Source organism: Rhinoraja longicauda, chromosome 9, assembly GCF_053455715.1.
Source record: "Rhinoraja longicauda isolate Sanriku21f chromosome 9, sRhiLon1.1, whole genome shotgun sequence".
Lineage (NCBI taxonomy): Eukaryota > Metazoa > Chordata > Chondrichthyes > Rajiformes > Arhynchobatidae > Rhinoraja > Rhinoraja longicauda.
The window spans coordinates 15,592,060-15,618,914 of record NC_135961.1 but is presented as its reverse complement, the minus strand read 5'-3'; the positions used below and the strand labels follow the sequence as shown (position 1 = coordinate 15,618,914).

At 37.6% G+C, this 26,855-nt stretch overlaps 1 protein-coding gene across 3 annotated transcripts in view; it reads right to left on the bottom strand.

Moving 5' to 3' along the window:
- The window catches only part of sptbn1 (spectrin, beta, non-erythrocytic 1), a 195,776-nt gene that overhangs the window by 31,000 nt on the left and 137,921 nt on the right, over positions 1-26,855 (bottom strand). For all 3 annotated transcript variants that reach the window (XM_078404832.1, XM_078404834.1, XM_078404833.1), the window contains 20 exons: positions 26,026-26,106; positions 25,808-25,923; positions 24,750-24,862; positions 23,733-23,920; positions 20,897-21,014; positions 18,803-18,961; positions 17,807-18,109; positions 17,434-17,587; positions 15,901-16,771; positions 14,987-15,124; positions 11,771-12,527; positions 10,755-10,957; positions 9,078-9,168; positions 8,828-8,974; positions 7,808-8,071; positions 7,453-7,677; positions 4,798-4,887; positions 2,984-3,262; positions 2,283-2,413; positions 1,297-1,501 (listed from right to left, as the gene is read on the bottom strand). In XM_078404832.1, the coding sequence (XP_078260958.1) occupies positions 1,297-1,501; positions 2,283-2,413; positions 2,984-3,262; positions 4,798-4,887; positions 7,453-7,677; positions 7,808-8,071; positions 8,828-8,974; positions 9,078-9,168; positions 10,755-10,957; positions 11,771-12,527; positions 14,987-15,124; positions 15,901-16,771; positions 17,434-17,587; positions 17,807-18,109; positions 18,803-18,961; positions 20,897-21,014; positions 23,733-23,920; positions 24,750-24,862; positions 25,808-25,923; positions 26,026-26,106 (4,633 nt within the window). The remainder of the gene's footprint in view (positions 1-1,296; positions 1,502-2,282; positions 2,414-2,983; positions 3,263-4,797; positions 4,888-7,452; positions 7,678-7,807; positions 8,072-8,827; positions 8,975-9,077; positions 9,169-10,754; positions 10,958-11,770; positions 12,528-14,986; positions 15,125-15,900; positions 16,772-17,433; positions 17,588-17,806; positions 18,110-18,802; positions 18,962-20,896; positions 21,015-23,732; positions 23,921-24,749; positions 24,863-25,807; positions 25,924-26,025; positions 26,107-26,855) is intronic.

The window sequence follows — 26,855 nt, the reverse complement described above, 5'->3', positions numbered from 1 at the left end:
GGTCGAGACCCTTCTTCAGAAAGTAACTATTTTGATTCAGTTGCTTAGCTCAAATGCTGAATATTTCAGTTGCTTTTAAGAAAAAGCAGTTTCCTGTGGTACTGCATGTGAGCAGCCACTATTGTATAGTGCAAGGCCAGGGATGGATGGATGGATCGGGATATGCATGTACAATACTGAAACTTTTGAAGTTCATATTTTGTCTATTTATTATTACAATATTTTAATAGCTGTGAGCATCGAAATGTGTTTTTGTATCTTAGAAATGCTACAAAATGCAAATTGTTGTATTATTTATTGTTCATCAGGAACACCTACCACTATTTGGGCAACAAATAAGTTAGGTTTGATAATAATTCAACCCTTAATAACTGAGGGTGGTACAGTGGTGCAGCTGATAGAGATACTGCCTCACAATGCCAGGGATCCAAGTACCTGACCTTGATTGTTGTCTGTTTGGAGTTTACACATTCTCCCTGTGACTGTGTGGATTTCCTCCAGGTGCTCCAGTTTCCTCCCACATGCCAAAGACGTGCGGGTTTGTAAGTTAATTGGCCTTTGCATATTGCCCCTAATGTGTAGTGAGTGGATGAAAGTGGGATGACATAGAACTTGTGTGACGGGAGATCGATGGTTAGCGTGGATTAGGTGGGCCAATGGCCTTTTTCCATTCTGTATCTCTAAACAAAACTAAAACTAGGTTTGCAAAACTGCAGTATATTTATACAAGTTGAATAGCTTGGCAGCACAATGTGCAATGTTCCAACTTCGCCATCGCCATCACAACCTAGGAGGTTAAAGTTTCCCAAATCCTGTGTTTTATGGCAGCAATGTTCACACAACACTTGAGGTAGAGCCACATAACAAAATAATAATGCAGCTAGCCATAAGCGTGCATAATGATGGGTTTCAAGAAGATAATGCAATTTTTAAATCAAATTTTAAAAAAAAATTTAAATTAAAAAAAGTTTAAATTTAAAATTAAAATAAAATAAAAATAAAAATGGTTAATTCTAGCTCCATTGGTTCAGTAATTGTGTCAATATACCTGCTTCAAAATCATAAATCAAGCCACTGTAGAGAATATATCAAGTGTTGTGAATGGAGACCTCAGTAAGTGGACTGCCGTACAGCTAAATTATGGTGAAATTAATGATGCTCTTGAGTATTTTCTACAGGAATAGTGTACTATTTATAAAAAATATGATGCATGCAGTAAGAATTTGTCCATTTTTATGCAACAAGAAAAAAAAGTCATCAAAATTCCCAATTAGTATTTTAGAAACAAATGTGTACCGTAACATGCTCATAGTCCTGTCCAAGCTCATGTGATCCAGCGACCACTTCACGTTCTGCGATCCACTGCTCCAGGTCATCCACCTCCCTGTTCAGCTGGAAAAGGCGGTACCTCTCATCTAGTTTCCCTCTTCTCTCCTCAGCCAGGTCTTTCAGTCCAGCATAAAGCTTATCCACCTGAGATTGCCGCATACTGATCCGTTCACTGAAAAGCAAAATAGCACCAGAAAGCTAATATATATTACGTCTTCTTGTGAAAGTAAATGATAGAATTCCTACATAAAAACTAATTAATCAAACAAAAGAATGCAGGCATCCTGCCGCTTGGTAAAAAAACATTTTAATCTGATGACATACCTATCATCCCATTTGCAACTTTGTAACTTCTATTTGGCATTTCCTTACTTTTGCACAGTTCAGTGGTTATACCTGTTGTAATTAATCTCCAAATCAATGTAACATCACTGTTCTTTAATGGAATTTACATATCCATCCAGGCAACTAGGGCGGCACGGTGGCACAGTGGTAGAGTTGCTGCCTTACAGCGCCAAAGACCCGGGTTCAATCGTGACAATGGGTGCTGTCTTTACGGAGTTTGTACGTTCTCCCCATGACCACGTGGGCTTTCTCTGAGATCTTCAGTTTCCTCCCACACTCCAAAGACATACAGGTTTGTAGGTTAATTGGCTTGGTATAAATGTAAAATTGTCCCTAGTCTGTGTAGTATGAGAGGATCGCTGGTCGGTGCAGACTCAGTGGGCCAAAGGGCCTATTTCCGAGCTGTATCTCTAAACTAAACTTAAAAACTAGATATAATTTTCTTTGCTTGACCTTTTGCAATTTTGCAATAATGCAATTAATCTTCAGGTTGCAAAACCACAATCATGTGAATTTACAGGCACACTCAGAAGAAATTAGTAAATAGTGAAGGAGTAAAGGAAAAAATTGACATTCTGTCAATGGCTGATATCAAGTATTAAACTAACCTCTCTGGATGCTCATCAGCTACTAGAGCTCGGCTTGTCTTTGAGAGTTGATGAACAGTCTCAGCATAATCTTCCACTGCCAGCTCCAAAATCTGATGTTTTTTCAACATCATCACTGCACTCTGCTCATCCTGTAAAAATGAAACATCCATGAAAGTTTTAGATTTTTTTGTTAAATTTCCAGAAAATCGTGAATAATTTCATTTTAATTACTGGAGCATTACAAATGTAGTGAATCATGACCCAAGCTTCCTAAATATGATTTTTAAAATGCAAAGGTCTTTAAATATGTAAATATGTATTAAAAAAATGAAAGGCAGTACAAAAAACAAAGATGTGTATTTCTACCCAATATCCATACAAACCTTTGGTTTATGTCGACAATGGACATTACAGACAACTATATATTGAAATATTACACCTCCATCGCTATAAAAGCATTTTAAATGCAGACAATCCTGCAATTTTCTTTCAAATGTGCAAGTATGGAATATCATTATCTGGAGATATTTGAAAGAAGTTTAAATTAAATTTTACAGTGATACCAAGCCATTAATTAATCTCATCTATTGCTTTTGTAGACATTCATTGTTGTGAAATAATAATGTTTTCAAATAGCTTCAACTCTCCCCTCCTCCACAATTAACAAATTCTCTTTTCCTAATTAGGACTACTGAATAAGAAAGATACGTAATATCAACCTTTGCTTTCTCTTCTGACATCATGTACAATTCCTGTTCACTCATCCAAGCTTCAGCCTCTGCAGCATCAAAATAGTACTGCTGGGCTTTGTGTGACTCCACCAAGCGTTTGTGCCGCTTCTCGGTTTCTTCTGACAATAAAGTCCAAAGTTCCCGTAGATCTGATAATCTCTGCTGAATAGCTTCAGCGCTAGGGGTGTCAGCAGTTACCATACTTTGGCTTCTCTCAAATATATCATCAATCCGAGGTTTATGGCCTTGAATTTCTTTTTGAAGAGTCTAGACAGAACAAAAGATAAGTAAAAGATAAACAATTGCTTACAAGTGGGTTCTTTCATCTAAACTGTCTTCCCACCATGTGATAGCCAGAATAATCTGGTGATGTTAATGTTCTTTATTCAGTTTTACGACATTGCAGACATTACACAACAAAGTTTTGGTTTAGACATTAGAAAGTGGGCATTGAATGTATGTTTCTTGGACAAATAAAATTGCAATTTCTGAATTACTACTGTGCAGTCTCCATAATATTAAGTGAGGTACTTTATATTCATTTAACTACATGGAATATAGTTTAAACACAATTCAGCAAACTGAATTGTGTTCAATTTTTTCTCCTGCAACAGGAGTTCTGTAGCAATCATGAATAAGACTGATAAAGTCTTACTAACACCCAAAGATTTCAAAACAAGTAAAACGTAACATCAATATTCTATACTTAGACAGCAGTACAGGAAGCAATGGTTGGAAATATAGAAGGAATTGAGGAAGGGAGACGAAAATAAATTCTCAACAAATTAGAAAGAACTGTTTTATTACATATCGAATGCCTACAGTATTAATTTTTCTCTGAATATGGCTCCACAGTTGTAAATTTAATTTGCCTTTGCTAGAAAGATTCTTCAGCAACAATTCTCTCTTATTTCACTATTGAAAAATGTCTTTGATTTTAAACGCACCAGCCCTATCATATCCATCTTTTTGTTTTAATGTGTGGAAAATGGATAATTACTCTTAGTTTACACCACTGAAGTGATTATGGTGTTGACTCTAACATTTGTCAGTAGAGGATTAGGGCAGAGCTTCTGGATATTCATGTTTCATCTACAATTGTTAAAGACATATATTTCTGTTAGTTACTTTTAATCATGTTGGCCAGTCTTAAAATCAGAGCCATTATTCTCACTCATCTAATCCCACGGTAGGTGAAACTTTCCCCAATAAACCTTTTCTTCTATTCAGTTCAACTTAAGATGTATGTGTGTTTGTTTTTGCATTTAGTGCATTTAAACAACAAGTTTAGTCTGAAATAACTGAATCATTTAAGGTGCTATATTTGGCAGCTTGTTAATAACATTATTGCACTTTGATAATACTGTTACAATTTGGCAAATGAAAGGAAATGCCAACTTTTAACATGGATGTGTTAAGCAATAGGAAGGGCATTTAGATTTTCTCAAAATAATCAGCTTTATTAAACTCATGAGAAATCGTTCCAACAAATTAATCATAATGAAGCTCAACATATTTAATGCTGCTCCTACATCACTGTACATATAGATAAATTATACACTTCACATTCTCAATTAACACCTAAAACATTAACTGAGATTCAACCAATTATGCAAGTATGCATAATGTAACTTAATTAGAAGGCAATGATTGACAAATGCAAGCAAGACCATCCATGAAGGGATCTTGCTTTTTCCAAAGCGCCACAAAGAGATACAATACAGTCTAATAATTGATAGCACAATGGGAGTACAGTATTTTTTAAAAGCCAATTGCGCTCAAACACTTTTCATTGCCGTTACCTGGTTTTTCTTAATCAGCATCTGCACAGTCTGGAGGTTGTGGCCATGATCAGTGGACGTTGCAAGAGGCATGCGTTCTTCAGCCCACAGCTGGAGGACAGGCAGAAAAATAATATACGATAGTTATATTTGTAGTGTAATGTGTGGTCATGATTTAATATAAAAACAGAAAATAAAATTCAAAATATTTATTTCCTGAATATGATAAGCCTATGTAGTTGCAAATTTAATACAGATTTAGATTAAGTCTGGAAATTATTTACCTGGAAGTCAAATGGGAGAAATGAATTATCAAACTAACAATGATCTATTCTACATTTTCCTTGATCTCCATCCCCTTGTCTCATTTTCACACCTTACATTTTCTTATCGCTGTATCTCTCTCTCCCCTGATTCAGTCTGAAGAAGTGTCTCGACCCGAAACATCACCCATTCCTTCTACCCAGAGATGCTGCCTGTCTGCTGAGTTACTCCAGCATTTTGTGACGATCTTTGAATTATCATACTGGTAGCTTTCAGTTCTCCTACAGTTCACTCCCTAGCTCTCCCTTTTCTGGGTTCTGTAATGCTCAAGAATGCTTCTGCATTTTTTTGTTCCTATTGACAAACCAAAACTGTACAGAGTACTAGTTTAATCAAGACGCTACGCAAGTTTAACATAACTGCAAAAAACAAAGGGCTGGAGGAACTCAGTAGGTCGGGCAGATCTGTCGTGGGAAATTGGCAGACAACGTTTCGGGTCGGGAGCATTCTTCAGCTTGCCGCCAGGACTGGACCTGTGACACCATTGCTGTTGGATCGAGCCGGGCTCCTGACGCTAAGACTCCACCCATCATTTTAACATAACTGCACCTGCATTCAATTCTATCCCTCTGAAAATAATCCCCAGTGCTTGGTTTGCTATTTTTTTTTAAACAAAGGCTTTGACAACAACTAGATTATTTTCAATCTACTATAGACACAAAATTCTAGAGTAACTCAGCGAGATAGGCAGCATCTATGGAGAGAAGGAATGGGTGACTTTTCGGGTCGAGATGCTTCTTCAGATGGGTATCTGAAGAAGTCTTCTGAAGAAGGGTCTCAACCCTAAACATCACCTATTCCTTCTCTCCAGAGATGCTTCCTGTCCCGCTGGGTTAATCCATCCAGACCTCCCAACATTTGATTTTACAAATTCATAATTTTGATGTTCAAAATTCATAATTTTACATTAAAACTTTTCAGCAAAGAGAAAGTATGCATGCCAAATGCGCGTACGCGTTGCGCTACATTCATGTGTGAAAAATGACTATTATTTCCAACAGTCTAGTTCTTGGACTACATGTACAATGTCAGGCCTATCATGAGTATATTCTGTTATTTAAAGAAAGGTTATTGAACAGAAATACTTTTTGCAAAACAAAGAAAAAACTGTTTTGTTTTGTTTTTTCTATTTTGCTTTTTCCTTACACATCCCAATTCTCTTGGTATTGAATAAAAGAACAATGGTCATAAATGTATGACTAAGTTATGAAGAGTTGATATATGCGACTCAACTAAGCATACGGAAGTACTTGTTGAAGTAAATTTGCACATTAATTGACAATCAGCCCAAGAAGGTGGTAATTAACTTTTCTGCTGTGTTTTATATTTTAACCCCGTCTTAATTAATTAATATAGTTATATAATCTTGCACTTAAATTTAATATTTACTCATTACAGTTCCACCACTGATTTTCTAGCATTCTTGATTCCAGAACTTTGCTGGTTTATCCAGCCGGCCAAGGAAGTCGGCTATGGGGATAGATGTACTGGCTCCAGCTGGGCTGGAGTTCCAGAGCCCCGGCCGCAGGTTGCAAATTCAACCCACCGATTGGCCATGGAAGTCCTGATGAGGTCGAGATAGGCTGCCTTGCCCAGCCTAAGTGCCACATTTTCGGGGAGAGTTCCAGGGCGCGGGGGATTTCTCACGAAACCCCTAGCAACATCTAGCGGCCGAATTGACAAATTGCAATTACCGACTGTTTTGCGGAAAAACATGAGGCGAAATTGGAATGGCAGAAATGAAATAAGAAAGCAGAAACTTTCCACCAAATTCGGAAGGGTGCTCCTACATTTTGTGTCTATCTTTGGTTTAAACCAGCATCTGCAGTTCCTGCCTGCATATTCAATCTATTGTTTTGTAGACTGTTTCAGTGGAGAATACAGTTAAAAGATTCAATTGTTCATGCAGGTATATTTTCAATCAATGAACTGAGAAAAATATCTGAAATCTAACATTGTGACCATGAGCTAAGAAATTAACTGATTATTCCTGATATCTAATTGTACTGCCTTTGTAGTAGAAAGGAAAGTAAAGGAACAAATTAAGACATTTGACATAAGCATTATACTTTGGTATTGGAAGATTTTTCTTTACTTGCAACTGGGCAACCTTTCAACTATCATTAAAAGAATGAATGTGTTTATTGACAAATTATTTTCTATTTTTGAAAAACGCCAAAGGAAAGTTAGAATCATCAAGTATTTTACATTTTAATGAATGGTACTTAAAATGACCATGACCAACACAGATTATTCATGTAAAATTTAAAAATATCAGGATTTGAGGCAAGCCAAAAGAAAGAATGTTAATATGCTTTGTTTTAATTTGTTTATACTGGAGATACTACTTACAATTTCATCCTCCAGATCTCTGTTGAATTGATGGATTTCCTTCGATGCCAACAAGTAATTTTTCCTTTCGTGCAGTGGTTCCAATAATTGCATGAATCTTTTTTCAACTATGGTGCGCTTGCTGTCCACCTCATCGGTATCTTTACCTTCTTGGCTCAAAACCGTGGCCTGAGACTTCAATTCATCCACCTCTTTCTTTCGCACTTCCATTTGATTTTCCAACATCTAATTAGGAGTGATGGAAGAAAATCAGTCTGTATGAAGTACAAAGTGAACAATGTGTTTACAATCTCGTTATGTGATCTGCAGTTTTCCATGGTTCCTTGTGAAAAGTTGCACCATCATGGTAACATACCTGTTGTTTCTTGAGAAGGATAGAGACACTCGTAAGGTCCTTGCCATAATCATCAGATTGGAGCTGCCCTTCCAGGTTATGCAGCCATTTGTCCATATCAGCGCAGCTCTGTGTAAAAAGTTCAGCTTTATTGGCATCAAACAGACGCTGGGCTTTGGCCTGGGTTGTAGATTCTAGATCTTCCCACAATTGATGCAGAGCAGTGAGCTTCTCTTTCACAACCACTTCGGTCTCTGGTTTTTCTGCAATCAGTTGCATTCCATCCTAAATGACAAAACAAAATGATTTTCAGACCACATTTTCCTTTTTACTGCAGAAATCCAATGAGGTTGCATTATAAAGCATCAGCTATCAACTTCTTTGCACACAACAAATACAGTTCTTTCCTATAAATTAATGAGAAACATTCTCATCTACATTATTCTTTTTTTTAGGTTGATTATCCAGCATAGAATCTCAAAACACTAATGGATAGCATAATTTGAAATCTATTCTGGAACACACAGAAGTGTTCCTGGTAAAAAAAAAGTTCTCAATTTTAATATATAGCAAATGGAGGGCAACATCATTTGACACTTGTCATTTAACCACAGGAGAAGTATTTAAAATTGATAATATATTCTTGGATACTTTTGTATATGGACTTTCTATCCAAGTGGTGGTCAGGTGTAAAGATAGGTCAATAAACAACATGTATTCCTTCAGAAAACATTACCTTTCATGTCTTTACCTCTTTTGTACAGGATTAGTATTTTGCTAATACATGATAGGCATTCAAATCAAGAAACCACGTACAGAATACTAAACTCATTCAAGCAATAATGGAAAAGCTACAATATGACCATTAAATTGTTGTAACCACAATCGTTGGAGAACTATTTATTTTGATACAATGGATTTTGGAAATGGAGTTAACTAATCAGTACAATGTGCCCTTCTAACTGTAAACTGAAAATAACATCCAAGCTGCATATTTATTACAAAACAAAATGAACTCTGCAATAACAGATAGTTTGATACCTTATCAATTTTATCGAGCCATTCTTTATTTGATGCAAGTTCTGCCATAAAAGCTTGATGCTTCTGCCATTTACTGTGCAAGTTCCTGGCTTCATCATAGGACATGTCCTGGGCAGTGAGCATTTTCTCACTGATCCAGAGGGACAGCTGTAAAACAAAATATCTGTTTAAGAAATATAAAACATCAAAATGAAATATATTTAAAATTCAAAGTAGTGCGCTACTTGATTGAGTTGTGCGGCCAGCTTACTTCCTGACAGTCTTGAAGAAATTTCTGTAGATCTCTATTGTCTTTCAAACGCATTAGAAGTTCACTGGCACCTTTGCGGGTCTTTTTATGCCTGTAGATTGAATTAAATGACAACATTTTTTAAAGTGTTATTTTAAAGTAAGCAGAATCTGGGCTGTTAGCGAAACTCATTGATTTTCCAAGCTGTGGGTACAATTTTAGAGGAAGAACATTAAGAATCCCTTTCAATACTTCTACCCCATGAATGTGAATCCTGATCTCGAAAATTCATATTTTGCAATTGTTCAACATGAGAATATCTGGATTGACTTGCAATTCTGGTGATCGTCAACAGACCTTTAGACGAATCCTCCTCAGCTTTTTCATGCTGAGATATTTGGTCAAACCTAGGGCACAAGGAAGTGAATGGGCTCCGATTGGAGAGTAAAGATCCTAAATATAGAACACTGATTTGCTGCTTGCGACGTGTCGGATTTGAAGTCTAATAATTATACCTGCTTCAGATTTTTTTTGCTGCTTGTGTTGTTGTGGGCAGGTGCAGAGAGGTTTGTGGAGCAGAGATGGCAGAGGTTGCTTGAGTTATTACTTGTGATTCTGAAAGCTAATTTTTTTTAAACTATTGCTGGTTAATTATCAATATCTGCCATTATACTAATTTAAATGTAGCCAGGGAATAAATTTTTTAAAATGTTAAGGGTTTAGGAATGTAATGGAATATTTTCACCCACCAGGAAGAGTACTGGTGCAACACTTAACAAGATGCTCAGCAACATTGAGTCAATTAATCTGCTTGACTGGTGGCATGCACCACCCTAAACCTTTATTCCCAATATCAGTCACTGTAGGGTGCACAACTATTAAATGCACAGCAGTTACTCATGCAAGATATTTTGAAAGCTGCTCCCAAACCTACAGTCTACCATTGAGAACATGGACTTCAGAAGCGTGAGAATATCATCATCTGTAGGTTCCCTTCCAAGTGGCACATCATGACTCAGAAATATATATTGAAATTCCTTCATCATCATTTGGTCTAAGTCTTGCAAACCTATTTCCGACTGCGCTGTGAAAACATCTTCTATGGGAGGAAGAGAGGTAAATGCTGATATTGCCAACAGTGCCCAGATGGCAAAAAATTGGAGATATAAAAAATAACTGTTTATCAAGGAAATAGCTTTTCCAAAAGAAAGGTTTTGGGCTGGTTTTGATTGTGTTATAATTTCTACTATATTATTATTTAAACTTTCTTTTAATAAGGATAATACAATTACATTTCTACAGCAAATCACCAAGTACTAAATGGACCAAGCAGCATCTATGGAGACAAATGGACACACAATGTTCCGTGTCAAAGATTGCCAGGCCTGCTGAGTTCCTCCAGCACTTTGCTCTAGATTCCAGCATCTGCAGTCTCTAGTGTCACCATATTTCTATGGTATCATGCTAAATGACCTGGGAGATCTTTCTGAATAATGGGTAAAAATTGATACAGGGAAAAGACATTCAATCAAAATATATTCTCCGAAGAACCCAGGCTTCATCCTAAGGTAAAGCATGTACAGTAACAAAACACCAACAGGTAAAATTGAAGTATCTTTTCAGTGCAATTAATGCATGCATCCAAAATCTTAACATTATTTTCGAAAGGGACTGAATCTGATTGATATTTTTCTTTACCTTTCATCAATAGAATTAACCTTTTCCTGGATTTTGTCAGAATAAATATTCCCATCACTGACCAGACGCCTGCCAGTCTCCACCACTCCATTGATCTTATCTTCATTAGCATCCATTGTAGTCATGACGTCTTCCTGTTTCTTAATGGCAGCTTCTGCAGCTTCTAATGTTGTGGGCATTTCAGTGTGTGCCAACACGTATTCCTTTGTTTACAAAAAAAACACAAATAATTTTTAGTTGACATTTTACTTCAAATTATGATTGGAGAACAAAACATTGATGCACAGGAATGATCAGTTCCAGCTTTGCAGTCTTGTTTTAATAAGATTTTTCTTGGACAGCACAATTCTCCAAATTCCTACAGCTTTCTAGTCACACTTTAATATTCATTTAGTTTAGTTTAGTTTAGGTTAGAGATACAGTGTGGAAACAGGCCTTTGGCCCACCGAGTCCGCACCAACCAGCGATCCCCGCACATTAACACTATCCTACACACACAAGGGACAATTTACATTTATACCAAGCTAATTAACCTAGAAACCTGTACGTCTTTGGAGTGTGGGAGGAAATTGAAGATCTCAGAGAAAACCCACACGGTCAAGGGGAGAAAATACAGACAGCACTCGTAGTCTGGATCGGACCCAGGTCTCCGGCGCTACAAGCAATGTAAGGCTGCAACTCTACTGCTGTGCAACCGTGCTGCCCTCATGTTCTTTGAGTAATGGATGCTAAAATGCCTTGTGTGAAACTGAAACAAAATCCTGCTCAATAGAAGAATCTTGTCTGTCCTGCTATTTGTATGTCAGATAAATATTTTATGCCCATCTGGACTGACAATAAGTAGGTTAACACAGTGGATAACAGTATTTTCTGTTGTGTTTTCATCAGATATTTTGGTAAAATAAATATTTATTTTAACAAACTGTATTACAAGCAAACTTCTCTCAGAACTTAAAAATAACATAAACCAGACTAGAATTGAAAGTCAAAATTAAATGCAACTGTTCTTATCTTACCTGGTTGTTGAGGAAACCTTCTGCTTGCTTTGTATCTCTTAAGAACAATTGGTATGAATGAGATTGCGACAGGTGATTCTGTCTATTCTCCCACATCTTGTGCATTTCATTCCATCCAGTGTCCAAAGCTTGCAGGCGCTGCCGTAAGAACATGTATTGTGCATCTGTTTGTCCCTGTGTTACCATTTCACCCATGTCCCGCATTTTCTGGTAGTCTTCCTCATAATTGTTAATTTCATTTTTGATGTTTTCATGTTGGGTGAGTAGCTTTTCTCCTTCAGCCAGCGTGTTGGGCATGTCTTCAGAAGCAATAGTAGTTTGAGTTCTTGAGAGCCAGGACTGGAAGTCATCCAAATCACGTAGGAATTGCTGAAGCTTGTTTGCTTCACCAAGTGATTCTTCTCGATTCTTTAAAGTACTTTTCATCTCTTCCCAGACATCACTGATTTCTGCAAGTCGGCTCTTAATGACTTGTGCTTGGTCAGGATGCTCAGCAGCAAGACTTTCGGCTTCTTTCTGCAGGTCATCTAGTTTAGCTTCAATTGCTGTTAAATCACGTTCCATTCCAGTTAATTTCCTTTGGAGGGCCATGACACCAGCAAGATCATTGCCCAGATCTTGCGTGGACTCAATGGCTTTGGTCTTTTCCCTAATCCAGGATTTTGTTTCATTGCATTCTAGGTGGTAGTTCTGAATGCTGAGTGCAGAATTGAGTGCATCTTTCTTTTGGTCCACAAGTTGACGGAATTTACTCCACCTAGGATAAAATTAGCAAAATGGAAGCAAATGTTTAGATACATGTGCTTACACTGTTAAATCTAAAATGAGATGGAATGATAGGCAGCCAGTGCTTCCTTAACCATTCCACCGCATTCTGAAACAGCAAACTACATCATAATCATTCTATCGAACCTGGCCTACAAATTTTTACCTGAATCCTGCTTCCTTCCTGTATGTGATGATGAGCCATGATCATATTGAATGGTAGTGCAGGCTCGAAGGGCCGAATGGCCTACTCCTGCACCTATTTTCTATGTTTCTATGTGTTCTACTCGAAGAAACAGATTACTATGTGAATGTGGGTGGAAAGCAAGTGAGAGAGGTGGCGTAAATGACAGAATCATTTTAAATTCTACATTGCCTCAGTTTTCACCATGAAGAGTTGGCATGAAGCCATTAAGCCTGTGCTGATAAGTTGATCAACTGTTAATTTAGACTTTAACATATCTTTCTAAGCTAATTTTATCACATCAAAACATTCACTCTGTAATAAAGTGAAAAGGTCTTGAATGAAGAATGAAACTCAATAGCTTTAAACTTGATCCACCTACCTAACAGGTGATATATCTGCTTACATTATGACATTGTGCGGTTGGGTAACCATGCTACACAAATCCTCCATCATATAGACAAACAAATGCTTCAGCGTTGTATAATAAAGCTTTATGTCCATGAACAAACTGCAGATTGATTTTTGCCACAATGCACATCATGGTGGTGTCTAGTAATGCGCCAAGTGCTTCACTGAAATCTATTTCTTTTACATTTAAAAATTACCGAGAAATAAAATGGCATCTTAGTTCAATAATTATTAGTTTGGTCTCAGAGGTACGATCACTGGCCAACCACATCACCCAAAAATGTCAAAAATGTATTGCTAAACAAAAAATTGATACCAAGTTACATAAATAAGGTATGAGAACAGCTAACTAAAAGCTTGACTGAATATGTAGGTTTTAAGGAGATGACATGGAGAAAAGGAGGCAGAATTGTTAATGAAAGGAATTTCAGAGTGCAGGGCCTTCACTGCTAAAGGCATGGTTGTGGAAAAAGGATCAATTGAATTAATTGATGAGAAAAAGGCCAGGAGTGGAATCTCTGGCTCATTCCTGAACATAAATGCACCATCACTTTCAGTATGCCAGGAATCTAAATTCTCTAATGCCTTTCACAAATTTTCCTACTCCCATTAGAAAGTAACACTGATATCGTGCTGAGCCGGAAGTGAAAGAGCAAGACAAACAAAATGAGAAAACAAAATTGAGAATTTTAAAGTGCTGCTTTAAAGAGAGACACAAGAGACTGCGGACGCTGAAATCCTGAGCAAAAAAACAAGTGCCTGGGGAGGGGGTGGTTAGGGTGGGAAGGTATGAGCAAATCAATCAGTTGAGGAGAGATTGGTTTCTGTGGAAAGCAGAAAGGAGCAAGGATGGGAAGATGTGACTGGTGGTGTGATCATGTGGAAGGGGTGGAAATGACAGAGAATGATGTGTTGGATGGAGAGGCTGGCACTGTAAAAGGTGAGGACCGGGGAAAGTGTGCGTGTGCCTGTGCGTGTGTGTAAATAGGTAATGAGTAAGAGTACAAGATGGTAATTTATAATCCGATTGAATGGTGCCAGAACAACAATCTTGCTCTCAATGTTAGTATGACAAAGGAGCTGATTGTTGACTTCAAGAAGGAAATGCCAGGGATCCATGAACTAATCTTCCTCAAGAGGACGGTGGTGGAGAGTGTCAAAGCTTCAAGTTCATGTGCATGCATATCTTTGAAGATCTGTGCTGGGTCCAGTTCATTGATGGAATTACAAAGAAAGCTCACAAACCTCATTCCTGAAGTTGGTATGTTGTTGAATACTCCATCAAACCTCTACATGTGTACAGCAGAGAGCATACTGATTAGTTACATCACAACCTAGTTTGGTAACTCAAAATCCCAGGAATGAAGGAGGCTACAGAGAGTGTAGACATTGTCCGGTCCATCAAAGGTATTGACCTCCTCATCATCGATGGGTTCAATAGAAGATGCTACCTCAAAAAGGTAGCCAATTTCATCAGACCCACACCACCACGGGCACACTCTCATTTCTTCCATTGGGAAGTGGTACAGGAACCTAAAAACGGCAGGTTCAATAACTGTCTCCTCCCAGCAACTATCAGGCTCTTGAACACTGCACAACACTAACCACTACCTCAGCAACTATGATCTTCATTGGACTGTGTTGCTGGTTGTACTACAGACTTTCTTTTTGCACTGTAATGGTTACCTAGTATTTCTGTTATTAATTTATTTTATTGATAATTAATATATATTTGTTTGACTGTTTTTGCATTAAGCTACAACGAGTTACAATTTCATTGTTCCTTTGCTGGTACACATGCCAATTAAACACTTTTGAATCAAGTCTCGATGTACACTTCCATGTGACCTACATACCTTGTATTTAGCTTATCTTGCTGTGCTTTGATTTCCTTCTCACTTGGATGACCACTATGGATCAACTGACGAGCTATTTGGTTCACCACTGCTATGCGAGAAGCCTGGTTGTTCATCTCTGGCTCTAGACTTTCAAACCTACAACGAAAATATAAAGATTAAATCTGCATAAATAAAACACAGGATTCCAAATGGCTTATGATATTAATTCTCTAATTCTTAAAAATAATTAACAATACCATGAAAGTAATCCTGGGAATAGTTAGAACAACTAAAGTTAGTTTTATTATTTATCTAATGCGCTCTAATTCTTGACTAAATAGAAGAAAGCAATTTATTTTGTCACAAGGTTACTGGTAATGACTGAAATCCTTTGGCCCTGAGTTGGGCCAGCAAGCATTGGTTTACTGATTTTTGACATACATTTGGCTAACTCAGCCCTGCTGTTCAAAGATTACTGGTCTGATATAATTTCTGAAACTTTTTTTCTTCACAGTTGGCACTTGACTAGCATTTACAATGTATTGCTTTTTTAAAATTTTAAATGTTCTCTGAATCCAATTTAGTAGCAAAATTACACTACACAAAAAGAAACTTGACATGTTATTATCAGGATAGCAATAAATAACTAGGCCTCGGATTAAATGACCCATCCTTTGGATTTATACAATGCTACTTAAATATTCAAAGTTGCTCATTTAAAAGCAAAATAAACCTTAATCATATTTTGTTGAAATCCATTAGTTAAGACTGAAGCAGCCAACATATAAACCACAATAAAGTATTCTCAGACTCCCTAGAATATTGAATCTCTAATCCACTCTGCTTCAATTGTCAATCATATCTCATACTACAGGTTTTAAATCAATATTGTCACCGGATATATTTTGTAATACAAACGCTTTATTCCCAACCTGTGTTGGATAACTTCAAGATCTTCAAGCTTTTCTGGGATCTCCATGTTGTTCAGCCAATGCTCTTTCTCATCGATCCACAATTCACAAGCGTCTGCTTCACTGAACATCTTGTACTGTGACAATGCATCCTGAAGGGCTTGTTTACGAAGTCGTGCCAGTTCAGTTAACTCCTTGTAACGTTCCTCAATATCAGCCAATCTACCTTCCACCTCTGGTGACCTGTAGTATTCATCAGGCAAACTTTGTCCTTGTTCATGTAGTGAATCAATGATTTGTCTGTAGCTCGCAATCTCCTCACCCACATCTTTGTGTTTCTTCACTAGGGCTTGAGTAGAGTATTCATCATGGCCAACATCATTGCTGGAGACGATTCGCAGAATATCTAACATCCACACATCAATATCATCACCATCAGCCTTAAACTGGTGAACGTTAGCAGCTTCCTCCAATCGCTTTTTCTGAATTGCAGACAGCTCATCAAGGTGGGCCCACTGATCCTGAATGTCCTTAATCCGTTCCTTAATCTTCTCTGATCCAAAATGCTCCTCAGCTACCATTGCATCACCTTCTTTTATCGTCTGTTGAAGAGGTCCACGTCGTCCACTCATTTCATCCTCAAATGCCTTGTGCTTGCTAAGAAGGCGAATCACACTCGTCAGATCCTTGCCGTAGTCAGCTGCTGAAAGAATCTGTTCTTTTTCACGGATCCAGCCTTCTTCCTCTGCCATCTCCCAAAAGAACTTCCAGAGGCGTCGGGACTCTTCCAAGTGAGCTCTTCGTTCAGCAGCCAGCTGACAAAGCTCTTGGTAACAGAACTCCAGGTGAGTTACCCGATCATGAATGACCTGTGGATCACATGGTTTGTAACCTGGGGAAGGAAAAATAAGTCCTTATTTCAAGGCTTTTTAACATTTTCTCCAGTTGTTTTGTTATAGCCTTTTCAATGTGCTCTGTTTCCCCCATTGCCTTTACGGCAAGGTAGTTTTCAGGAAGCATTTGAGCCAGTTTGCAATTTTGTACTATTGGTCTTCTGAGCTGACCATGACATACGAGATGAAAGTCAACAAGCAGAATTCTACTTCACTCCAATTTTCTAATAATTGTCATTTCAATCATGCCCTCGGACTCCAATTTGATCGCTATATTCAAATTAACCACTATATACATTCTATACTCTTTCCTAATTGCCATCCTAGTTGCAACTGGTTGAGACAAACCAGGATCAACTCCAGACCGTTATCATCTCTGCAGTACAGTGGCACAATGCCTGGCCTTCATTAGTGCGGTTATCAAAATTGCAATCAAGAAACGAAACACCAAATGAAACACCAAACCCCTGCGTACCTCTGCAAAATTAAGTATCTATTCTAGCTAAACTAAGCTCAGCTAATAAAGAGCATATGTTGTCAACTCCTGGAACTTTAAGTTTGCAATGAATGGTCTTACATCATAAAATGGAATACCCAATGAGCCATCACTGGAGCACAAAAAAGACCACCATAAAAAGTGAAGGGCGAAAATAAAACTTACCTTCGCCTTCAGAAGCAAATTTCTGAGCAGAAGAATTGACGCCTTTGACTCTGTCAGCCTGAATAGCAATGTCAGCTTCAACAAGTGCATGTTTCTGCAGGAGATCTTCCACACCAAGCAAATGTTTCCCATAGTCTTGGGACAGCAACAGCACCTATGATAGTTCAACAACTTTCACCAATTGTTCATGTTAAATACACTGAACACAACATACAAGAGTTTAAAACAAAATGAAAAAAGTATTGCGAATCTTGCATTACCAGTACAAGTGCTCATCTTAGCTTATGGCTGCTTTAAAATATTGATTACAATCTTTACTAAAAGAATTTGCATGAAATGTTACAAAAGGAATGGAAGAGCTGTTTTTTTATACCTTCATTTCATCCATCCAGTCCATAATATATAACATTTCCTGGAAAATCTTTTGTAAATTGAGGTTCATTTCTAGCCGATGCCGACGGGCACGCAATAATTCCAGTAGGTATTCCCATAGCCTGTAGACATTTTCTTTCCTTGCTGTGATCCGTTTGATATCGTGGTAATTCTCTGCTTCAAGTTCCTTGGCCACAGCCACCACTGCCTGCACACGCTCTTCGTATGCAGCAATATCTGTCTCTATAGCTTCGTGCTTCTTCGTAGCAGCCTCCACGGCTGGGAGATCAAAACCAAAATTGTCCTGCGGCACAAGAAATGGAAGTCACTTTACATGATAAAATGTTTAAATATTCAGCGAGAATGTGCCCTGAAATGGGGGGGCTATGTATAAACACTGCTGTAATTTCTACACGGTGAAACTAAAATGTATAAAAATAACCTTTATTAAATTCTGACAATGTGCACTTTAACCACTTGATTTTTTTTCTATTACAAATCTCAAATTGTGGAGTACAGAGGCAAATAAATAAACGATGGGTCTTTGTCCCAAACATTATGGAGGGCACTGTATTCAATTCCGAAGGGGAAAAAGATTGCTGGAGCTGTTTAATGCACTTACCTAGCCTTTTTCATGAGCACAATCAGATCTGGCAACACAACTGCATTGGTACCTCATGTAAATGTATCAATATACGAGTCTATAATCTAAACATTTTTATGTTGGAACAGTAATCTGACTCATTATTTCCAGCTGTATTTGAGATTTGACCAACTAATGATTATTCGAATATATTAAAAAACGCTTGCTCTACAAAATCTACCAAAATTAATTATGTACCATTATACAACCATTAACAAATAGGTTTTATCTTCAAATATATTTGCAAACCACTAGCCTTGAATTCTCATTGTTCTTGATACCTGGTTTCACATGAATTAAAATTGTGACCAATATTTTTTCTAGAGCATCAAAAAATAACAAGTAAAGCATTACCTGGGAAACAAGGCGCTGGTTTTCACTCAGCCACGTCTCCCTCATAGCAGCTTTACGATCGAATCGCCTTGCAAGTTGTTCCAGCTTTTCTTGTCTGATCAGCTCAGTCCTTAATGCCAGTTCTCGCTCGTGTTCAGCTTTTTCCAGTCTTTCCCAGGTCTGTAGGTGATAATATTGACAACCAATAACTTTCCAAACTTTTAACTAATCTTATCAATAACTCTGTTCAATTAAAATTTTAAAAAAATTAAATTTGAAAGTGGGGAATGTAGGTAAATTATCAAGATAATCGAAAATTGGGTCAGTTTGTGATCAGGCCACAAGGAGGCCCTCTTTGAGCAATGGCGAAGAGCAGTTTAAGAAGCCTGCGAAGCTAGATCGACAAAAGAATGTCTATAATTGTATGAATGGTAGAATTTCACAACATTTGTAAATACTATTGGACTTTGTTTAACACAGACATCTTGAGGAGTCTTTGTGAGAGAAAAACAATCCAAAATTATGTGAGGAAATGATCAACTGCAAACCCCATGCTAGTAAAATGGGCCAGGTTCTTCTCATAAAAACTGAAAGTTGGGATCGTAAAACAGAATAGTTAATTACTTATAACTAACTTTTATCAACTTTATTGCATATTTTTTCTTTAAATTCTGAGCAAAATGTGAAGCCTCAGCATTACAAATTATCTCAAGCATACCAATACATGTATGGCTAGCTGTTGTGTTATGAGGCTGCACTTTTTAATATCAGGGTGGAATGTGCTTAACCAAAAATAAATGCAGAAGGTAAAGTTTAATACTTACAGGAAATATTTTATTCAGAATCTTCAAATGACCTGATCTGCAGCTACTTACACTGAGTCTTTATATTAGAATGAAATTAGAAATTACATGGGATAGTGGAAATTTTGAATACATTCCCCAAAAAAGTAATGGTTCCCAACCTTTTCAAGACATGAATTGACATGTGTATGGTGAAGATAAAGAGGAATGAATTCCAGGCTAGAGGAAGCAAACAAGTTAGGTTGGCAAATAACATTTACTTTGTTTGAGAAAATGTCTTTAGTGAAGGGATAAATAAAGGGAATGCACAATAAATGGAGGAAAACCAAGAAGTACGGAAGAAGAGAAAAATCTTGGAACGTTCATCTGTATATCATTAAATGTAGCAGAAAAGGCTAATAAGGTAGCTAGAATGGCATAAAGGATATTTCCCATTATTGACCAAGGCACAAATGCAAGAACAAGGAAGCCATGCCAGCACTGCAGAAAACATTAGTTTGACTACAGCTGGAGAGTTCTGCATGCAGTTCTGGTTACAAGACCTCAGGAAAATTGTGCCGGCGCCAGTGAGACATCAGCGGAGTTTTAAGTTAATAAGTAGAAACCATAGATTTAAGACAATTGGTAGAGGAATTAGAGGTAGATGGAAAGAGGAAAAAAAGTTGCTCAACAACTGATAAGGTCCAGAACTTGTTTCCTGAAAGATTTGTGGAGACAAAATCCCTCACCACATTTCAAAAATAGTTTAATGAGCACCTGAACGTCTGGGAGGGACTTGATGGGCCAAATTTCTAAGATTCTGTGATAACCTGGCAAATAGTTCAGAGACTATGGATGGATTTGCCAAGATCCAATTGAAAAGAAAGACTGAGGGGTTTGAATGGCCTTCTCCCTTAGCGTTGATAACTCTTCAACACTGAAAGTGAATTGAGACTCAGTAGCATAAATATTTCAGATGATTTTGTGGGCTCTAGTGGCACCTTGCAGAATGAGTTAAGGGGAGAGGCCCAAGAACACTAACAGGACAGTATCCTTATACGACTTCAGAATAAAATTGAAAAAAGCAAATGCAGCATTCTAATGCATTACTATCCCCAATGTGGAACCTGCATTTTAATTAAAAAATTCAACTTTAGTCTGCTTTGGATCAGCATTCTAACACCAGTAAATAATTAATAGGAGTTCTAATTAACAGATGCACCTCTTCAAATGCGTGAATTCTAAGGGTCAGCTGAAGCCATTGATGACCTGTTGATAAGGTTAAGGCAATTCTTTCATGGAAAAAAACAAAATAAATATCTTTCATGTTTACCTTGTTGATATCTGAGATGAGCTTGCCTTCTCGTGGCATGTAGACTTTCTGATTGTTTGCTCTCATTTTGCTTTGAATGGTAAAAAGCAAAACTTCCAGGTTTCCCTTTTCTGTAAACCTGCATCAAAAGAAAACAAATCTCAATCAGAATTGAACTATTCGTATCCCATATAGTCATCAGTTAAATTGTGTGAATTAGACAATTTTATCATTTCAAAGCCAAAATTAACAGAATCAGCAACAAGCAAGTTTAATTATGACAGTTGTGTTTCTGTATACCTCAAAAAAAAGTTTTTCCACATAAGAGTTTAAATTAGACCTCATGACAACAAATGATATTGTTGATAGAGTCATAGAGTGATACAGCATGGAAACAGGTCCTTCGGCCCAACTTGCCCACACCAGCCAACATGTCCCAGCTACACTAGTCCCACCTGCCTGCGCTTGGTCCATATCCCTCCAAACATGTCCCATCCATGTACCAGACTGTTTCTTAAACGTTAGGATAGTCCCAGCCTCTACTACCTCATCTGGCAGCTTGTTCCATACACCCACCACCCTTTGTGTGAAAAGATTACCCCTCAGACTCCTATTAAATCGTTTCCCCTTCACCTTGAACCTATGTCCTCTGGTCCTCAATCCCCTACTCTGGGCAAAAGACATCTACCTGATCTATTCCTCTCATGATTTTGTACACCTCTATAAGATCACCCTCATCCTCCTGCACTCCAAGGAATAGAGGCCCAGCCTACTCAACCTCTCCCTATTGTTTGTTTTTTGAGTGTGTGCATGTGTGTGTATAAATATATATATATATATATATATATATATATATATATATATACATATATACATATATAATGTGTGTGTGTGTGTGTGTGTGTACTTGTGAGTATGTGTATATGTACACATTGAACTTTTTTCCTCTCTCGTTTATCATATTGTTTACAGTGCACAATGTTTACATATTCTGCTGTGCTGCAGCAAGTAAGAATTTCATTGTTCTATCTGGAACATATGACAATAAAACACTCTTGACACTCTCTAGTCCTGGCAACATCCTCGTGACTCTTCTCTGAACCCTTTCAAGCTTGACAATATCTTTCCTATAACATGGTGCCCAAAACTGAACAGAATATTTTAAATGCGGTCTCACCAATGTCTTATACAACTGCAACATGACCTCCCAACTTCTATACTCTGACTGATGACGGCCAATGTGCCAAAAGCCTTTTTGACCACCTTATCTACCTGCAACTCGACCTTCAAGTAACCATGCACCTGCACTCCTAGATCCCTCTGCTCTACACCACTTCCCAGAGTCCTACCATTCGCTGTGTTGGTCCTGCCCTTGTTATATGTCCCAAAATGCATCACCTCACATTTCTCTGCATTAAATTCCATCAACCTTTCCTCAGCCCACCTGCCCAATCGATCCAGATCCTGCTACAATCTTTCACAGCCATCTTCACTATCTGCAAAACTATCCACTTTTGTATCATCAGCAAACTTTCAAATCTTGCCCTGTATGTTCTTATCCAAATCATTGATGTAGATGACAACAGTAACGTGCCCAGCACCAAAGCCTGAGGCACACCACTAGTCACAGTTTGGAACAGAGGCACAGCACTAGTCACAGATCTTAGAATGCGGCCCATTGACTGTATGTTGAAACATAATCCACTATTCAATAAAGCGGGAAAGAGATGAAAAACGTTTAACCTGACATCAGTAATAAAGAACATGCTCAAATCTATTATTGGGAAAGCCTTAAACAACTCGTAATTCTATTGGCCAGTTAAACACATGACTTATGGGATGTTTTAAAAATCTGTTAACATTTTGAGAGGGCTGGAACTAGCAAGTAGATGAGAGAAAATAATGCTTGGAGTGCATTTGGATTTATAAAATGGGAATTGGTAAGTTGCCAAACAAGGGAATAATATAGAATTTTGTCTCATTGGGAATAAAATAATAGGATGCACTGAGGATTGAGAAAATATGATTTATTTTTGGGTTGGTGACTGCAATTTTTGGTATTTACAAACTTTTTCAATAAGTTGACGGCCAAACGTGTAATGTATTCCGTTATCCTGCTTCCCCCTCCACTCCCTATACATTAGGCCAATTAACCTACAAACCCGCATGTCTTTAGGATGTGGGAGGTAACCGGTGTACCCAGAGGAAACCCACGCAGTCGCAGAGAGATCATGCAAACTTCACATAGACAGCACCCGTCAGGATCGAACCCAGGTCTCTGGTGCTCTAAGGTAGCAGCTCTGCCAGCTGCGCAACTGGGCTGCCCAAAGTACATTATCAGCATCTCTATTTAGACTTTGGTGAGAGCACACATGGAGCACTCTGTGCAGTTCTGGTCTCACCCAACAAAACAAAAGTTTACTACACTGATTTCCAGAGTGACATGACTGTCCTTTAGGGAGAATTGAGTCAATTTGACCTATATTCCCTAACATTTAGAGAAATCCCCTTACTGGAATATCTAAAACACTTGAGTCTATTTCAGAATGAAGACTCACCTGCTCAAAATAAAGAGTTGGCAATTTAGAAAATAGATGAGGATAAATCTCTTTTCTCAGGGTTCTGAATGTTTGTACTTTTCCATGGAATGCATTAAATATATTTAGATCCAAGATAACCAAGCATGCTGCAGGGAAGTGGAGGCAGATTAGCTACAATTTTAATAATGTCTTGCTGGACCTTACGGACCACTATTGCTTTTATTTGTGATCTTATGACATACTCATTATGAGCTCTTGGTAATGGTTCACAAGCAATTAATGAGGCAAAGTAACAATAAAAATTGAAATTGTCTTACTTTGAGGGTTTTTCAACAGTGCGATATGTATTAAATGCCTGTAGCTGCTGCTGGACACCAACTAGTGAATTGGCAAATTTACGATTATTCAGGATGATGATAGTCTGTTCAATCCACTCCAATAGATCAGATGCCAAGGACTCGTACTTTTCAATCATTTTTTCAGTCTCAATCGCATAGTCAAGAACCTATGATAGGTGGGATGAGGACAATTTTAGGACATCAAATCCAAGAAGCACAATGTACAAGAAAAAGGCAATTTTTAAATATTTTCTATAAAAATTCTTTTTAATCTATTACTCATTTTATTAGCAGGAATACTTTGGAATTAATTAAACAGCTTTATCAAGATGAGAAAGCACGGTAAACTCAATAACCTTAACAACAAAATTGGTACTTAAAAATTTGACAGTGCTTGTTTTGGTGCTACAATCCATCCAACAAATTTACAATTTTGGTTTCTATTATGAGGAATGTAATAAAATTCCCACAAAATGAGGAAAATCATTTTTTTAACTATCAGAATGTACATCTGATTACCGAGAAAGCAGACATGAACTTGAAACTGAACTACTAAAATTTCACTATAAAAAGCTGACGGTGTTGTGAGAATAGTTATCGGGCGGCACGGTGGCACAGCGATAGAGTTGCTGCCTTACAGCACCAGAGCCCCAGGTTCAATCCTGACCACAGGTGCTCGTCTGTACGGAGTTTGTACGTTCTCCCCATGACCTGAGTTTTCACAGAGATCTTCAGTTTCCTCTCACACTCCAAAGACGTACAGGTTTGTAGGTTAATTGGCTTGGTATAAATGTAAATTGTCCTTAGTGCGTGTAGTGTTAATGTGCTGGGATCACTGGTCAGTGCAGACTCGGTGGGCTGAAAGGCCTGTTTCTGCACTGTATCTAAATTAAATTAAACTAAACAATAATTCAAATGATACTGCAACGTTTATTCCTATTACTGGGAGATAGTCTCAAAATATCATATGATAGTTTATGCAAACTGTTAAAATACCTTCCCAATACGTTTTCCTTCCACAGCCAGGGCCTTCATCTTGGAGAAGTAATGGTAGTATGTCACCACGTAGGTGATGATCGACTTCTCATCGGGGTGGTCAACACTGACATCTGGCAAGAAGTGCAAAATGTTGCCTTACTACATGGCAGGGTTCAAGAAAGCCCATATACGTACAGTGCAACAATAAGTTTTAAATTGTGCAAATCTGAGAGAACGAGGAATCTAATGGTTAATGTAGTCGAATACCTCTCTCAATCCCTTTAGTGACCTGATGGGAGATATGGTAGAGAGTAAAAAGAAATAAAAAGCATTTGCTTTTCAGTGGAGAATCACCAAAGATAATCTGGGAAAAAAATGTTACACAAACAATGCTGATAGACAATAGACAATAGGTGCAGGAGTAGGCCATTCGGCCCTTCGAGCCAGCAACACCATTCAATGTGATCATGGCTGATCATTCTTAATCAGTACCCCGTTCCTGCCCTCTCCCCATACCCCCTGACTCTGCTATCCTTAAGAGCTCTATCTAGCTCTCTCTTGAATGCATTCAGAGAATTGGCCTTCACTGCCTTCTGAGGCAGAGAATTCCACAGATTTACAACTCTCTGACTGAAAAAGTTTTTCCTTATCTCCGTTATAAATGGCCTACCCCTTATTCTTAAACTGTGGCCCCTGGTTCCGGACTCCCCCAACATTGGGAACATGTTTCCTGCCTCAAACGTGTCCAACCCCTTAATAATCTTATATGTTATATCTTATATGTTTCGATAAAACATTCAAAACATCACTGAAGTCTCACCTGTTCAGTACTGCCTTCAACCACTGAAGGTCACCACACCTTCTGTCTCCTTTCTCTGTTCGTTTACTTATTTACTTATTTATCTATTTATTCATTTCCCTATGTTCTCTAAATCCCTGTAAAGCGTCTTTGAGTATATGAAAAGCGCTATATAAATGTAATGCATTATTATTATTATTATTATTATTATTATAATGTTTCACCCCCACTCCAATAAACAAGAACATGATTTAAAGATGAAGCATTAAAAACTAACCTTCGGGGTCCAAAAGCTTGGTGAGGCCAAGGTGTTGCTCTGCAAGGTTGAAAGCATTCTGGAGATTGTAGTGTGCATTAGACTTTTTAAGTTTGTCGAAATCAATCAGATCCGGCCTGATCAAGTGAAAACATTGTGAGTAGAAATGGATGCACTTGTCCACACTTGGCAAAACTTGATGTTATAATTATTCAAATATTTATTTTAAGCTAACTTACCTGTGCTTGTGGATAACAGCGTTGAATGCCATGCCATCCCTCCAGCTGGTGGTAAAGTTGTGAATGTTGACATTGGGGTAGCTATGGCAGGACAGGAAAAACACTTTAGTTGTACTTTTAATGCAGGAATGGAATATGTTAAAACTACTAAAGTATCATTTCATTTCATGAGAGGTTTTCCTGGTTGCCATATTAATTAAAACTCTCAGCATTCTTAATGAACAGATTTATCATTTGTTTACACAGGAGTGAATCTTGTTGGTTGTAATATCATAACCCTAATGGATTGAATTTCTATCTCTGAAGAATTATTTTAGGATTACAAGAAAATATAAAAAATACACCATAGCTAAACATGACTTATTTTCTCATGCAAAGTAATTTTAGGGCTTCTGGACAGTAGAATATAATGAAGTTACTGCACGAGAAACATAGCAACAAGTTAAAAAAAACTCCAACATTACGCAAACATGCACCTGATCTATTAAGTTTACAATGGTTATCGATTTACTAGTTAAGGTCAAGAATGAGTAAAGGATCCCAGGGATGAAGAAATTGATTTTCTCAAAAATAAAGAGCAGGTGAAAATAACATTTATGGACTAATTTTAAATTTTAATCCAAACTAATAGATGCTCAATAAAAGGCAAATTTCTACTAGCTTCTAAAAAAACTTCAGAATGCTTCCACTATTACACCAGACACAAAACAACACAACTTCTAAATGAATTTACTACTAACTGTTAATTGTATCATGACAAATGTATAGACTTAGCATTCAGATACCCTGGGATGAATCTGAACTCGAGTGTTCGTCCAAAAATAGGTCAA